At 37.1% G+C, this 17,552-nt stretch overlaps 1 protein-coding gene across 1 annotated transcript; it reads right to left on the bottom strand.

Annotated features, from left to right (window-relative positions):
* Positions 1 to 4,754: 4,754 nt before the first annotated feature.
* Positions 4,755 to 6,002, bottom strand: LOC133669010 (E3 ubiquitin ligase PQT3-like). The gene has a single exon (XM_062089027.1). The coding sequence runs from the start codon at positions 6,000 to 6,002 to the stop codon at positions 4,755 to 4,757; it is 1,248 nt and encodes a 415-aa protein (XP_061945011.1).
* Between the last annotated feature and the right edge of the window lie 11,550 nt (positions 6,003 to 17,552).

The following is a 17,552-nucleotide window of genomic DNA, read 5'->3' as shown; positions in this document are numbered from 1 at the left end:
CATACAATTAGTGTATGTTAGGATCCCGAGTAAGGGGATCACCATGTATTGGCTAGCATACATTTAGTGTATGTTAGAATCCCGGGTAAGGGGATCACCTTGCATTGACTCCTATGGGGTGATGATGATGATGCCAGTGAAATTGGTATCGGTATTGTGATAAGCAAGAATAATCATAGTTGATCTCATAAAGTTTGGAATGAAGGTTGAAAGTGGCAGAGGGAACAGTTATTAATAGTTGAATAAGAAAGAGATTCTAATAGAAACGAGAAGGGAGAAGCGAATGAACTATGAATGCAATTTACCCTATTGAAATTATTAGATATTCGTGTTGTTATATTTATTGTAATATTCACCTTTCAATAATATGTATTTTGTTTCAGGATTATCACATGCACGACAGGAGTAGACCCTAGCTTATGTTCCCTTCTTGTAATCTAGGTTCTAGGGAGTATACCCTTGTATGTTGGTATACATAAAAACGTTTGTATAACTTAATTGGTATAATTAATGTTTGAACTTGATTGAATGAATTTAATCCTGCAGTTCATATAACCATATTTCATGTCTATGTATTTATATTCATTTATTTTTATCCATCCATAATGATATTTGTTATATAATGCATATCATAAATATTATGGTTGATAGATGTGAGTATAAGTGTGGAATTGAAACCCAAGATGATTGGGTCGAGAATTAAGTTATGAGATACGAGCTAGTAGAAGTGTAACAGATTCCATGACAATAACTTGGGACCTTCTGGTATAGGGGGGACTCTGTTGAAATGTCGATAGATTTTAATACGAAGACCATATATATATATATATATATATATATATATATATATATATAATTAATTGCTCTGTTTTTCGACTGGTATGAGATTGTCGTTTTATCCCGAAATGGAGGATGTTACAATTTTATTCACTCAATTTAATATGTGGATGTACACAATGAATTTATATTGTTTTTCTCATTTTTTTTACACCATACTAAAGGGCAACAATAAGGTATAATGGTATTTTTATAGCAACACATATGTCTTTTAAAAACTCATTGGAGGCACAAAAGTTTTTTTGCATTTTATTTGAATAGTAGAATTACCAAAATAACATTTTAAAACAAAAAACTTTTATCCAGGCGATTTGTGATCATTTTCTTTTTAAATGAATAATAAAAAGACTTAAATGCTCTCACTATCAAATAATTATAAAACTAACATGTAGGGGCATTTTTGCCATTGTAGCTAGTTTTTGTTCTTGTTATTTTTGGATGGTCTCATGGGAATTTCTATCTTTGAGTAATATAAAATATTAAGAAAAAGAAATATTTGCTGGCGCGTGATAAGTATGCGCTAAAGAGTGGACACAACTTGTACTTTCGAGCGGCATGTGTGGTAACTTTCAACAGTCAAATCCCGCCTTCTGTTATGGCATTGGAAGCGTGCCGATGTCCTCTTCCCGGCGGTAAGGCGCATGATGGTGAAGGATGAGCAATTTGTTTTTTTATGTTCTTTTTTTTTTCTTTTCTCTCTACTAACCTAAAAGGTGCACATTGATCTTCTTTATTTTTGGTTTTTCAGTTTCATCCTTATTTTTTTATTTTAAATTTTTATTCTTGGCCCTTTTATAAAAGTTTTGTTGTTTTCGATTTAGTCTTTAAACTATAATTTTTCATATATATTTTTTTCAAATTGGTTCTTATTCTTTTGATTTTTATTTTTTTTCCTTGGCCATTTTGTTAAAATTTTATTGGTTTTCAATTTCATCTTTCAATCAAAGTTTATAATGGATTAATTTTTCTAATTTCATCCTTATTATTTTTATTTTTTTCTTTTCAATTTAACTCTTTAATAAAAAAAAATTTGTTGCCCTCTAATTTATTTCTTATTTTGATTTCACCCTTATTATTTTAATTAATTTATTTTTTTTCTTTTAGATCCTTTTGTATAATTGATTTTATTCCTAGTTTCATCCTTCAACATTTGATTTGTTTGGGATTGAACTTCACGATTTTTTCATTTATGGTGCTTTAGTATAATGACTAGGGTCATAGGTTTGAAAAGTTAACACGGGTTGATATTTTTTTTGCTCATTTTTTCTTTTGATTTCATCTTTCGACATTATGTTTTTTTTTTTTTAAAGATTGGCTTTGTAGTTTTCGTCAATTTCTTTTATATGAAGTTATACTAATTTCACAACCTGAGTTATATGTTTTGCAGATTAATATAGGTGGTTGTCCTATACTATCCAAGTTACATGTCTATCACACTACCTTGTGCTACATGTTTATAATTTTATACTTTTAAGTTTTTTTTCCAAGTTATTATTTTTTTATATATAAAAATCTTATTTGTTTACTATTCTTATCTATTTTTTATCATCTAATTAAAATAAAACCAACTTATTAAACTCAGTTGGGTTTGTAATCCAAGTCATTTGTTTTTCTTATTTCTTTTAAAAGCGCTTGCGACACCTAGATTATAGTTTCTCTTTTCTTATTTTTTTTAAATTATTATTGTGATTTTTATTTTAACTGATACCTTTTTATTTTTTTAAAATAATTTTTTAATTTATATCTCAATTAATATCCCTCTTCTATGATTTTTATTTTGCTTATTTAGCCTTTTTTGAATTGAGTTTTTATTTTAATTAGTTTTATGTATTTAATTTTTTAAGATATTGTTATGATTCATCTATAATATTTTTAAAGATATTTACACATTTTGAAGGGCAATCACCATGTACTTAAATTTTAGAGAATAAAATTATAAATTTAGTGTTATAATTTGCGATTCTTTTTTTTTTTCATTAAAATTCTTGTGTTTGTTGTCCTATTGTTATCCAGTAAGCTTCAGTCAGCATCAATTTGTACCTCTATTTTGTTGGGGTGATTTTTTATGTGTGCTCTTTAGCTATGGAGTTTTAGAGTATATTTTTGAAGGAGAAAGGCAAGAAGATGAAAGGGACGAGAGTAATGCATGAAACAAATTGAATTGAATTTAGCTGAAAGATTTTGTTCTGAATATTTGATTCTGACCTATCTATCAATTGAGTTCAATTCTAATAGAGAGTTGGTTCGAAACATGGTGTGAAAGTCATAAAAAATTGACAAAAAAGAAGAAGCAAAGATCAGAATTATTTACTGTCCAAAATTAGCAAAGCAGTCCTGCATCCCCAGCTTCTTCTCCTTCTCACCTTTTCTCACCGTTCAACATGAAATAAAAGAGTTTTGAGGCGTAGCACCCCTCCTATAAGCTATATATATGGAGAAGGTCAAAGTGGCCGTATCGATAACCACCCATTGCACCACCATCATAATGGGAAACTGTATCCTTAAGTGTATATAAATGGATTGTATTCAAAAGAGCCACTAGGCAACATAAGGCAGCTCTCTCAGATTCAAAATCTTGTAGGTGTTAGGTGCCATAGTTATCTAAGATTAGACAATGGTAAGGGCCGTATGGCTGACAGCGTATTTGGATTATTCGTGTCTTCTGGAAATAGCAGGATTTGAATTAGCTATGTGTTCAGATAAATCGAAGAAAAAACACTACTTTTGTGAAGCATAATTAGAGTCTTTTGAGCTTCAAACTTCATTGTATGAATCACAGCAATAGCAGGATGGGCAGATAGATGATGATGAGGAGTTGGGGGAGCAGAGCAATGAAAAGCAATTCACTGTACTAGCTGATGCCTAGCGGGTAAAAACTGCATTCGGAGGAAGTAAGTGAAAGGAATAGTTTGTGCAGTTAGGAACTCGAAATGTTTGAAAATGTGGCACAAAGTAGGTGCTCAACCTCCTACACGAGCATCACACAAGGATATAAATCCTGATAAACTGGGACAACGATGATTTACTCTTAAACGGTTCAACAAAAAATCCATTTGCTACATAATTCGGCATATCTAAGATCTTGGATAACCTTGAAGTAACTTAGAATTATATAACTGATGCCATCCTTTTCTGTGTCAGAAGGATCCTGTTACTCTTAAGTTCGATAATGAAGTTTCCTAATCTGATTTACGTACTTTGAAGATCGACAGTAGCATCTCATCTATCATTATGGTTCAACCACAGTCCACAAAACACAGTGACTGACAGAAGCAGCTACTTACTGAAAGCAAATTCTGTGTGGATGCCGAAGTAATTAATTATCTGTCCATGAGTTCATAACATTGTTGTGTATGCAATACTTTTAGATGCAATAGAAATTGTCAGTCTATACTCAGTAGCTGCGTTGATATAACAGATTTCAGTTTTTACCTTTTTATTGGTTACTTATTTGGAGAGATTACTACAAATATGCTAGAGTAAACACATAAATATGATTGTGATCATAAATCTGGAAAGCTTTCATTATATGACCTTCAACAATAAAAATGGGAAAGTAATGAATGAACTGAGGAACATCCTGCATGTTATTCATCAAACAGATGCATATCAAACCTGATAAACAAAGCAAATGTAGGGAAAAAAATCTTTCCTCTGTTAAAAAGCAAGAGCTAGACGAACATAATTAGCAAAAAAAGAGAAGGGAAAGCAAATAAACCCATGAAATTACTGGAAGAGCTTGAAATTAAGAAAAATTCATTAAAATACGGAAGTCACAAAATACAGGACCAAAACAATAGATAAACACCACAAAAATCTATGCGCATTTATCAATGTAATTAGTGTTTACATCATAGCCTAAAAAGATTAAAAAATATTAAACGAAAAATCCAAAAAATATTGTCTAGAGTAGAAAATCAGTGAGGAAATCCTGCTACTAATGCTTCTTCCCCTGCCTGCTCACTGTTCATCGTGAACCAAAAGTCTTGAGGCATAGTATTACCATATGGCATGCCTAAGTGGCTATATCCATAACCACCCATTGAATCAGTATAATATGGTTCTGGATACGATCCTTCCATACCTCCCCACATGCCACTCCAGTATGGGTTGTACGCACCAGAGCCAGTAGGCATCATCATGTAGTTCTCACAAGCTTGATCAGACGCATTCCTCTTCCTCTTCTTTCCGTTTTCACTACTAACAAGCTTCCTCTGATCAACTTCCTCATCGATCCCATGAAGATTCCCTTTTGATGCTATCTCATTAACATTCATTGGCGCAATTGTAGCTTTAGATTCACCAGCAGATTCTGCAATTCTTGCTCTTTTAACCATCGGGGGCAGGGAATTTACTCTGTCTGTTGGCTTCTGCTGTTCTTTAGATGACGAGCATGATGATGTAGCAGACAATGTAGTAGATGAAACCTTGCACGTTTGTGATGGCCAGTGAACAAATGAAACCAAATCTTGAACATGAAAAGAAGTGCTTCTGGAACCACTACCATCACCACTGCCGCTACTGCTAGAAGTATCACACTCCAAAATCCTATTAATAGCACGCCTAACAGTCATGTTAGGAATGAGGTAATCAGTAAGCATATCAGTGGCTCCACATTCACACTTCAACCTCGATTTGATCAAGTGATCCCTAATGCACCTATCACAGAAACTTTTAAAACAACACTTGCTCGTCAAGACAGCATCTTTCATGATTTTCTTACAGAGAGGACACAAAAGATCAGGTGCGACATCATTAACAGACCATGATGATCTTCTAGCAGGTATCCCCTCCATCTCTTTCTCAAAAATATCTTCGTTTGGCTTCATGACCGCAACCTCGCCATTACGTAAAACATACCGACCTTCAGGGTCAGCTTTCAACATTGATTTCGGAATCCCAGTAGCCGCTTTCACTCGTTTGACATCATAGTTGGGATCTCCATTAGTAGGGCAATGTTGGATGAAGTGACCCCCAACATGACATCTGTGACATAAGTAACCTTCCGGGGGTGTTTTTTTCGGAAGGCCACCGCGTGTTCTTCCATACTTTCCTCCCTTGACGTGGCTACCACCAGAATAACAACCTTGCCCTAGCCAGTCTAAGGCTGGTGTGTTAACCAACTCTAGTATCTTTCTAGTCTCCTCCTCGTCAATAACACCCATAGTTAAGAAAAAACTAAACTATCTATCAAAGAACCAACCCCCTCTCTTTCTTTCAATATTTGATCTCTAAATTTCTCTTTCGATCTGAGAGAGATTTTGTTCTTTGTATAGGAGTTTTAGGTCGGTTGATTATTCCCTGTTCTTTCCGGATTTCTAAGTCGGTCATCATTTATCTATGTGAAAGACGTGTCGTTTTCTATCCTGATTTAACGCGGACAGGGTTAATGAGTTTGGGGTCCTTGTACTTTTATTATTTACGCAAATGGACCCTCATCAAAGCAAATTATTAATCCAACCCTTATTCTTCATACCCTGTTAGTCTGTTTAGTTAACTTTGGGATGTTCTTTAGTATATGCTGTATATATTAAGAAAATTCATAAAATATAAGAAATGATTTTTTTTTTGAAAAATAATAGATAAATATGAAGAAATAAAGAAAACCAAAAGTAGTATAGAATTGAGAAAAAAAATAAAAAATATAACAAAGAACAATCTGTATAATTTTTTTTTTAAATAAAATTTATTTTTTAAGAAATACATAAAAAATCTTAAACCTAAGAATATAAGTATAAAAAATAAGAAATAAAAACACATAAAAAAAATCATCTTGGACAAAATTACCCCCTAATACATTACAATTAGCATCTGCCAAGGCATTTACCCCATGCTTATCAACTGCAATATCAGAAGCTCATCGCCTCTGTCAAGCTGAATATATTCAACAGAATTCCTCCTATTTTCCTCTTTATGATGTGCCCAGCCATCATCAGAGCTCCCATGAGTGAGTAGGTGGCACCCTTAGCATGGAATCTCTTACTATGCCTTCTGCCATTACTTACAGAGCGCTTACCTCCACTTCTACTACTTGCACTGCTACATCTACTGACTTTATCACTCTGGCTGCTACAATTCACCAAGGAACATGAACTGCAGTTCTGATTAGGCTGCCCCAGTTTCTTCTTTATCCTCTGGACCTCCTTCACGACCTCTGTTGATATTCTCAACATAGCAGAAGATTTTGTCTCTGATAGATTTGATTTCAGAACTCATTACCCTTCATGAAACGAAACTCAACACAAACATCTCCAATCAGTGCCCATGCCTTGGCCCAAAAGAGTTAAGTGGAAGAAAACCACTCAAAAGCAAGAAACTTGTCGTTGAAGCTGGATTTCACTTCTTTTCTGTTGCTAATTCACGATATTGTCTTCTCATTTTTCATCATTGCATTTTGTCGAGGATGCATATTTAACCATTGAGGAAATAAACCTCGTGTCTTTTAAGTACTGTGGCATCGATCCGTATACGGGACATGCTAATTCAACTACCTTCTAAGCTTGATGCAACTGTCCATCCTCCTTAATTCTAAGATCATCCCAACGCCATATAAGATTCACTAAGAAAGTTATTCTAAGCATGAATTGTGATGATATTTCAAAATTCAAAATGTTTAAGAATATGTTTTTCAGCGGTTCAATTATAAGCATGTTATATATAACAAGATAGTCTATTCTCTATTATTTATGAAACTTGTAACTTGTAGTTTGTTGTAAAAGGCTTGTAACCTATAAAACAATCCTTTTTGATGTGATTTGAGGACCATGAGATAACAAAATCATAATCTTTAAGCAAATGGCTACAATAAATAAGAGAATGAATATTTATTCTTAAAAATAAAAGTGTTTGTTGTTAGTTTTAATATGATAAATGCTTTGAAATTGAGAAAGTATATGTGTTGCGGATACAGATTTTGAACCTTTAATCTATGTGATTTTAGGATATTTATACTCATTAAACCCTATAAAAAATATATCTCTTAAGGGTTTAGGATGTTCTTTTATCCTTATAGCACTTATTAGGGATAAATATCCCTAATATTAATATTAATGTGAGATAAGATATCCTTGACATTAATATTAATTGAGGATGAAAGATAAATATCCCTAGCATTAATATTAATTGGGGATGAGAGACAAATATCCCTGACATTAACATTAATCGGGGATAGGAGATGAGTATCCATAACATTAACATTTTATGTTCAAAAGTCATAAAAATAAATAAATAGAGCATTGTAGCCCAATATAAGGCTTATAATGATCTCAAGGTCTTTAGCCCTTTGTGCTTGGCACATTATCAAGCCCACTATTGATAGGTATGGCAGCGAGAAAGACCAATGCATACTTGGGCTTAACACATAGCAAGTCCAAGGGTGTAAATTCCTAATTAGGCCTTGCAAGCATTAAAGCCTAAGGTCGATGGATCAAGAAAGTCGTCAGGGCCATGCCAAATTAGGCTTGATATACAACCAAGCTTAAAGGCGATAAGTATGTTAGTTCATTAGACCTATGCCCAATTAGACTCGAAGTATAACCAGGCCTAAAGGTGCTAGTCCTGGTAGTTTGCCAAACTCATCCTTACTTAGGCTAAACTATAGTGCAAAGCCCAAGAGCGATGGGTCTGACAATCTGCTAGACCTATGTCCTATTGGGTTTGGTACGTAGGCTAGCCCAAAGATATTAGATCCGGCAACTCATCAAAATTGTACCCCATTGAACTCAGCATATAGTCAAGCCCAAGGACATTGGGTTTGGCAGGTTACTAAACCCTTATCCACTTGGGCTCGGTTATGGTGTCTAGTTCAAGGGTGTTGAATCTAGTAGCTCACCAGACATTTTCCTTATTGGGTTCAACATGTAGCGAGGCCCAAAGGTGCTGGGTTTGGCAGTTTCCCATACCCATACCCACTTGAACCCGGTATAGTGCCACACCCAAGGGCGATAGGTCTGACAGCTTGCGAGACCCACGCCTTATTGAGCTTGGCATATAGCCATGCCTAAGAGCGTTTGGTTTGACAGTTCATTAGACCTATACTCACTTGGATTTGGTACGTACGGTGCCACACCCATGGGCTGTAAGTTTGGCAGCTTGTCAAACCCTTGTTCTTTTAGGCTCAGCACACATCTAAGCCTAAGAGTGTAGAGTCTAACAACTTGCTAGACCTATGCCCTATTGGGCTTGGTATGTAGTAAGGCTCATAGATGTTGGGCTTGACAACTTGCCAAACCTATACCTACTTGGGCTCAACATGGTGCCAAACCTAGGGATGGCTATTGAAGCAAATCACGCCCACTTATCAATGGGTTATCACCATGCCTTTAGACCTTATAAATAAAGAGTTTAGTTTAAAATTCATTTTTTGTAAGGCACTAAAAATATTGATCCATTAGTAGCCCTTTAAGTCTTTGTGTATTCAATACATAAAAAATTAAAGGGTTGTTAGTTTTTAATGAGAGACTCTTTACCTTCCTACAAGATAAATTATCCTAAACATAACTATTAGGATTGTTATAGCTAGGTGGCTCGTCCTAATTAAAAAAGAGTCTCTCGAAAAAAGAAAATGGTTGTGTGCATTCAATATAGTAATTGAATAGTTTTTTTTTTAGATTTGTGGTGAAATTAAGGGTTATTCATCCAATGGTAATGATGGAAAATTAATTCTTTTATTAACCATAATTACTCACCTCCATTCTTTTTTTTCACTTTGAAAACTTATTTGCTAACAATGAATTTTTGAAGAAGCTTTGAGCGAGACTTGTTATTAGTTGCAAGAAGAAACTTTACTAGTCGAATTTAGGCAATCCTTACCCTTAAACTACCTTCTTCTTTCTTTTTGTCATTTAGTCAGAAAACATGGGCTCTAGAAGGGTTGGGTCCGACCATAGGAGTACAGATGCTACTTTTTTTGATGGTGAATTTAGCTTTCAATCAGAAACTAGGGGAAATAATAGAGGACATGGAAGTGCATCCATCTCTAGAATAGGAAAAGGTAGTTCCTAACCCTGAACAAGTCACCCCTGCCTTTAGAGAACCCTAGGGGAGAGACAGGTTGCCTCAAGCCCTCAAGGACATTAAGCCTAACACTTTAATTATAGAACAAGTGGTTTATATGAATGATTGGCAACTATGAGAATATATGGCTAAATTTTCTACTTGAACTAAGAGGATTAGGCAAGTGACTCTGGCTACCTCCTATGGGTGCTTTGAAATCACTACCCCCATATGCATTTCTTCAAGTGTTTGTGAGGGAAGCTTTCCACTAATATAAGTTGGGTCCAAGCCAGCTAAATCCCAATGGGTGGATCATTTCATCTGTCTTTAAAAAATATCTTAAGCTTATTGGCCTAGAGCCTGCTATTAATATCTTCAGGATTTGCTACAATTTGATTGGTGGTGTCGACGGTGTTAATGTTGCACACTGGTTTTTCATCTTTTCCAATAGACCCATGAAGGGGATTTCGCAGGGCAAGTTTGCTCAAGTCAGAAGTGGAGGGGAGATGTCTTCTAATTAGGTATACTGGGATGGTCAACCCAAAAATTAGGTTGATAGAGGTTTGGGGTTGTGCCCACTACTAGAAACTACCTATACTAACGCGAACAACAAATCCCATTTGAGTTTGGATGAGGAAATGACGTGTTTCATATTGTTTTAGGCCTCAACCAAGTACAAGATCCATGAAATGATCAAAGGGCAATGTCCTTATTGCATAGTAAAAAGCTTCTTATCTTTATTTTTATACATCCTTATTGCATATATATATATATATATATATATATATGTTTCAATGCATTAATTTGTGCCTATTTGATAACTTTCAACATCTTTTCAAGGTACCAAAATTTAAAAATATTCTTTTGATGTATTTTAGCCATTAAAGCATCAATTTCATAATTCTTGATTACTTTTCTTATCAGATTGATGTTAACTTTGGTTTTCTTACAAAAACCAAAATCCAAAAGAATGAGAAAAGAAAAAAAATTAATATAAAGAGCAAAATGGACAAGTAGGCTAAAGTGAAAAAAAAGAGATCAAAATAAAATAGAGTTTCTAGGGGACTAAACAATTAAAAAGAAAATGATAAAACTAGTGTGACTATAACTAGATGAGTGAATTGTAAAAACAATGCTAGCAAAAAAAAAAGGAAGAGAAGAGCCACCATAAGAATGTTTTTTTAGAGAAAGTGAACTAAAGTTTGGGGAAATAAATCCTAGAAGAACATTATTCATCTTCTTCCACCTTTCTTCTAAAAAAAAATCATAGCCTAATCTCTCTTTAAGACCAAAACTTTTCTTCTTGTTGTCTATCTCATCCGACCTCTATTTTTTACAAGACTACCACCATTCTCTTCATCTTTGAACCCTATACAATGTCTCTTCATCAATTAAAGTTAGCAACCCCTGCATCATCCTAGATCAAGGGAGAGAGAAAACAACTACCAAAACTTTTCTCTTCGATTTATCTATCATTCGACCTCTATTTTTTGCGAGACCACGATCATCTTTCTCGCATTGATGAGCAATATATAACCATATAAGCCATGTAACTAAATAATCATTGTGAGAGTATATTCAAGATAAAAAAAGAAACCAATAAAGAGAGAAACTCAAAGATCAAATCGTTGAGGCATTAGAACTCCCTCACCGGCTGAAAGTGACTTACACCACTAACACACAAAGGAATAACACGTCGTGGCGCATCTAGCAAGCCAGTTTATATGCCAATCAAAATCTAGTGGTACCATACTCACCATTATTCTTCTTATTTGATCGTTGTTTTAGCCTCTTCTAGTCCATCTTAGCTATCTTAGAAGGTCTATTTCAAACTTCAAACATCTTTTGAATAGTTATTTTAGTTTTTTGTTGATTTTGATGTATTTGTGATGATATTTTTAAAATTAAGCAATGTTTAACGGATTGATATTTATGTTTGAATGATATTGGCTAAAGCCTTCAAAGTTTGTATATTGTTGGTGTAATGTTTTTGGCCATTTCATCATTATCCTTAGCATTGCAACATATTTTTTAAAAAATTTTTATGTATGAACATTTATCTATTTAATATATGTATTGACATGGTATTTTGTTTTAGATGATACAAAACAAATGCTCATTCATGCATGTTCATATCTATAATGGATCTTGTATCATGGTTATAAGGTTTATCACATATGGGATTTGACCTATATTAAAAAGCCTTGCTTAGCAAAGGCAGACACTTAAAAATCCTTCATAAAGCATTCATTTACTTTATTTTATTTTTAATTAAGACTTTTCATTTTCAAATAAAAAGTATAAGTCTTTAATTGATTATTCATTTACGATGACCAAAAATAAATAAACTATAACTAGTCATTACTTTGGATGCTGATAAGGAATAACATTTTCATCTTCTATTTAATTTTTTTAAAACCAAAGTCTTATTCCTTTAAAATTCATAAAACCTCTTAGGTCAAGTGTCTATCAATGGTTCCTGGTATAAAAAACCCTTTATAGATTGTTGCAATTAAAAGTCATTAGATTGTTCATTTTATTTGGGTCATATGTCCATCAATAACTTTTAGTAGAAAACAACCTTCATAGGTCATTTAAAAGCCAAAATGAGGGCATTAAGTTGGTCACTTACTTTTCTTTATAAATCTTCATCCATTTAAAATAACATTGATCGATAATTATCTTGGCTTTGAGCAAATCATTACTAACAATACCTATGCATAGATAAGTCCTCGATAATTGCTATATATAGGTGTTGATTAAAGGTAATTTTTTAAAAATAGAATAAATGTGATTGTTAATACAACAACACACCCTATGGTAAATAAACCTTCAGAGGTTGTTATCTAAAAGAAAAGGTGAAAGAGGATCTCCCTATTGCAAACCTCTCTCAACTCTGAATTCAATACTCAGGGAACCATTAATAAGAATGACTAGTTGTGACTTTGATAGACATTCATGGATAAGAGCTCTCCATTTACTGCTGAAGCCCATGTATGTCATTACCTCGTCTAAATACTCCCACAAAACCGAGTCGAAAACCTTGTGGAAGTCAACCTTAAAGATGAAATTGTGTCCTTCTATCCTTTACAGTTCATTAACCATCTAATTAGCAATCATGAATCCATTTAAAATTTGTCTTCTTGATATAAACGCTGTTTGATTTGAACTAATTACACTTGGAAAGATGGATTTGCGTCTAGTGGAGAGCATCATGGCCACCATTTTGTATAAACCATGAATTAAACTAATAGGCCTATATTCAAAAAATCTAATTGGCATCTTTGTTTTCGGAAACAAGGCCATATAAGACGAGTTGATACCTTTCGGGAGCTTTCCAAGTTTGAGAAATTCACTTACCATGTGAAGAATCTCAATCCCGAGCAGATGTCAGGTTTTCCAATAGAAAGTAGGAGTGAATCCATCTGGACATGGAGCTTTAGACAGTCCCATACAGCTTGTCACGAGGTTAAATTTTTCGCAACGAAATTCAACCCAATGCGGCAGTCTAGTCCCGACTAGACTCAGCCTTGCCTCACTCTTTTCGCTCGTGTTTCCCTACGACTATGTGTTTCGCTCACCCAAAGAGGTTCTCACAATAGCTTCGTCGCAAACAAGGAAACCAACACAAGCAAGCACAACAAGATTACAAGAATCCCTCTCAACCTTTATTTATCTCATCAACAAAGGAATATACAACAAGAGTGTGTGTGCTATGCACAAAATCGCATCCTCCCACAACAGAGGCTTGGCAAGCCTATTTATAGACATACATGAGCTGCAGGCTCCCCCCCATTATCCCCCATTTTCGGGACCTAGTGGAGCACTTCCTCCATCCCATGATCCCATGTTTTCAGGACATAGTGGAGCACTACCTCTTACCCATGATCCCATGTTTCCAGGACTTAGTGGCATGGAGAACACCCCAGTTATGCTCCCACGTTTTGCCTCCCATGAAGCTGCCACTTCCCCCATTTCCTGGCTGTCTACTTGGCAGTCCCAACTGCCTGTTCTGCTGCGTCAGCTGCTGACTTAGAAGGTCCAGTATCTAAGCCCCCACATCCATGCCAAGTCGTAGCTCAAAGACTCGCATAGATCATTGCACGCTGCTTGCCGAATTCATTTCTGCCTATGCAAGGCTGCCGCTGTCCATCGCTGCCGAATTCTAGGCAGTGTGCCTTCGTTGGCGCGTCCCCGCGCCTAGAGCCCTAACAAACCACCCCCACTAGAAGAGTCTGACGCCCTCGTCGGAATAGATGTGAGGTAGTCTTGTATTTGGTCCTCAAATTGCCATAAGTCTGTGTCCTTTTCCCACGAAACCTCCTCATTTTTCTTCCATTTTATCAAGAATTCTGTCCGCCGATTCTTTCGATGCTGGCCGAGTCTACGATGATCCATAATCTTGACAATACCATCGTCAAATTGTTTATGAATCGTAGGAGGAGCTCGTTGCGACTTACTTCTTTTTGGATCCTCATGATCTTCATAAAAGGGCCGCAAGTAACTTACGTGAAAAGTAGGATGAAGCTTCAGCCGTTCGGGCAGCTTCAATCTGTATGCCACAGCCCCTACCTTTTCAATGACCTCAAAAGGCCCGTCATACCTTGGCACCAACCCTCGGTGCTTCGTCGTCCCCACAATTTTCTTCCAAATTTGCGGAGTTAACTTGAGTAACACCTTGTCACCCACACTAAATTCCAGCAATCTTCGCTTTTGATTGGCATATTTGAGCATCCTTTTCCTTGCCTTACGCAAGCTATCTTGGGCTTGCTCAAACAGTTCCTGCCGTTCCATCGCAAACCTGTACGCCGCTGGACTCTTCCCACCCGATATCTGCACTGCAATCTTCGCAGGAGTTTGGGGTTGGGCTCCCAAAACTAGCTCAAACGGACTTGCTTCCGTTGCCGAGGATTTTTGAAGATTATAGCAAAACTGCGCACTATCCAGCAACTCCAGCCAGTTTCGCTACGTCGTTGTCACGTAGTGTCTCAAATACTCCTCCAGCAAAGCATTTATCCTTTCCGTTTGTCCATCAGTTTGCGGGTGATTGGCAGTTGAAAACTTCAGCCTTGTTCCCATCATGTTGAACAATGCTGTCCAGAATCTACCCGTGAATCTCACATCACGATCACTTACAATGTCTGAAGGTACTCCAAAGTATTTCACCACGTTGCGGTAGAATAATTCAGCGGCCACTTCGGCTGTACACACCGTCGGGGCAGCGACAAACACCGCATACTTAGTGAATCTGTCCACAACAACCATGATTGTGTTCATGCCATCCACCTTTGGAAAACCAACAACGAAATCCATTGAGACCGATACCCAAGGCCTTTCTGGAATCGGCAGCGGCTGTAACAAGCCTGCCTCACGCTGCCGTAACGTCTTGTCTTGTTGGCACACTAGACAAGTCCTGACATAAAGTTCTACATCTTCCTCCATCTTCGGCCAATAATAAGTCTGCGACAGGAGAGCAACCATCCTTTCTCTACCTGGATGTCCAGCCCACTGCGGATCATGAGTCTCCATCAATAAGTGTTTCCGCAGCTCTCCCTTTGGCACGAAGATTCGACCCCCCTTTGCATAGAGTAAGTCTTGTTCCAACCAATACCTCCGTATTGTCCCTTCTTGTACAAGCTCAACCAATTTCTTGTACGCTGCATCCTCCCCCGCAGCTTGACGAAGTCGACACAGCATGTCCGACTCCACCTGAACAATAGCAAGAACAGTAGCGATTACTTCGCGTCTGCTAAGTGCATCCGCAACCTGATTGTGGCTTCCTGGTTTGTGCTTCCATACAAAATCATATTCGGCCAAGAATTCCTGCCACCGAGCTTGTCGCTGCGACAATTTCTTCTGCGTCCAGAAGAATGTGTTGGCAACATTGTCAGTCTTGACAACAAATTTCGGCCCCAACAGATATACTCTCCATATGCCAAGGCAGTGCACTACTGCCGTCATTTCTTTCTCATGCGTCGAGTAATTCTGTTCCGCATCATTTAGCTTCCGACTTTCAAAAGCAACCGGATGTCCATCTTGCACCAGCACTCCACCAATAGCCCTATCTGAAGCATCCGTATGCACTTCAAATGGCTTCTCAAAATCAGGCAGCCCCAAGACTGGAGCTGACGCTACCGCTGTCTTCAGCTTCTCAAAAGCTTGCTGACAGTCAACCGTCCATTCCCATCTCCGACTCTTCTTGAGAAGATCCGAGAGAGGAGTTGTCTTCTTGCTATAACCCTCAATGAATCGTCTGTAGTAGTTTGCAAGCCCCAAAAATGATCTCAATTCCGAGACAGATTTTGGTGTTGTCCATTCAACAATGGCTTGAATCTTCCTTGGATCCATCTTCACTTGTCCTTCCCCAATCAAGTGGCCTAGGAATATAATTTCAGCTTTTGCAAACTCACACTTTTCTCTCTTTACATACAATTCATATTCTCTCAACCTACTTAGGACTTTAGAGAGATGAGTTACATGATCTTCAATGCCTCTACTATAGATTACAATGTCATCTAAGTAGACTACAACAAAATTGTCTAAGAAATCATATAACACGTCATTCATTAGATTACAAAATGTTGCTGGAGCATTTGTTAGGCCAAATGGCATAACTAGAAACTCATAGGAGCCATACCTTGTCACACAAGTAGTTTTATGCTCATCACCATCAGCAACCCGCACTTGCCAATACCCCGATCGCAAGTCCAATTTTGTAAAGATGGAGGCTCCACACAATCTGTCCATCAAATCCTGAATTAAAGGAACAGGATATTTGTTTTTGATTGTTACCTTGTTAAGTGCTCGGTAGTCCACACACATGCGAAGGCTTCCATCCGCCTTCTTTTGGAACAAAACCGGAGCACCATACGGAGCCTTGGAAGGCCGGACAAACCCTGAGTCAATCAGCTCTTCCAATTGTTTCCTCAATTCTGCCAATTCCCTTGGCGACATTCGGTAAGGGGCTTGAGATGGTGGCTTTGCCCCTGGCACCAGCTCAATTCGATGGTCAATGGCCCTCCTAGGCGGGAGTTTCTTGGGTAGCTGAGGCGGCATCACATCTTCGAATTGTTGCAGCACGCTAGCAATTTCTTTCGGCACCTCACCACAATGGTCTGCCTTCTCGTCAACTATTGTTGCTAGAAACACTTCCCCTCCTTTCCGCAATGCTTTATCAATAGCAATTGCCGAGACCAAGCTCTTCCCCTTTTTCACCACATTCGCAGCTGCGACGTTACAACATGGGACGAAACATGGGCATCCCTCACTTGCAATCATCATTCCATTGAGATAAGGCATCAAGACAACCTTGGCTTTTCGTAAGAAATCAAGGCCAAGAATAATATCGTAATCATCAAGATTTACGACCAGCACATCATGCTTACCTCTCCACTGATCCAGCGTTATCGGCACATCGTAAGACATCCCAGCAATCCTCTGTGCCTTCGAGTTTACTGCCTTCATGGATGTGTGGCTGTCACTCAGCCGCAGGCCAAGTTCTTTCACCAGCCGATCTGCCACAAACGTGTGCGTTGCGCCTGAATCCAGCATAGCATTCACGTCTTTGCCATTTACCACAATCTTCACATACATTAGATTGTCCGTAGCCCCTGACTTCCCTTTCCGCAATGCATCAATCCTTGCCAAGTCTTTATCGACAGGGCGGGTTTCGGCAGCCCCATCCCCTGATTTAGCTACCAGGCAGTTTATCACACGCATAG

The sequence above is a fragment of the Populus nigra genome, chromosome 12, assembly GCF_951802175.1.
Source record: "Populus nigra chromosome 12, ddPopNigr1.1, whole genome shotgun sequence".
NCBI lineage: Eukaryota > Viridiplantae > Streptophyta > Magnoliopsida > Malpighiales > Salicaceae > Populus > Populus nigra.
The sequence above is the reverse complement of the archived record's forward strand: the minus strand, read 5'-3'. Positions and strand labels throughout refer to the sequence as shown.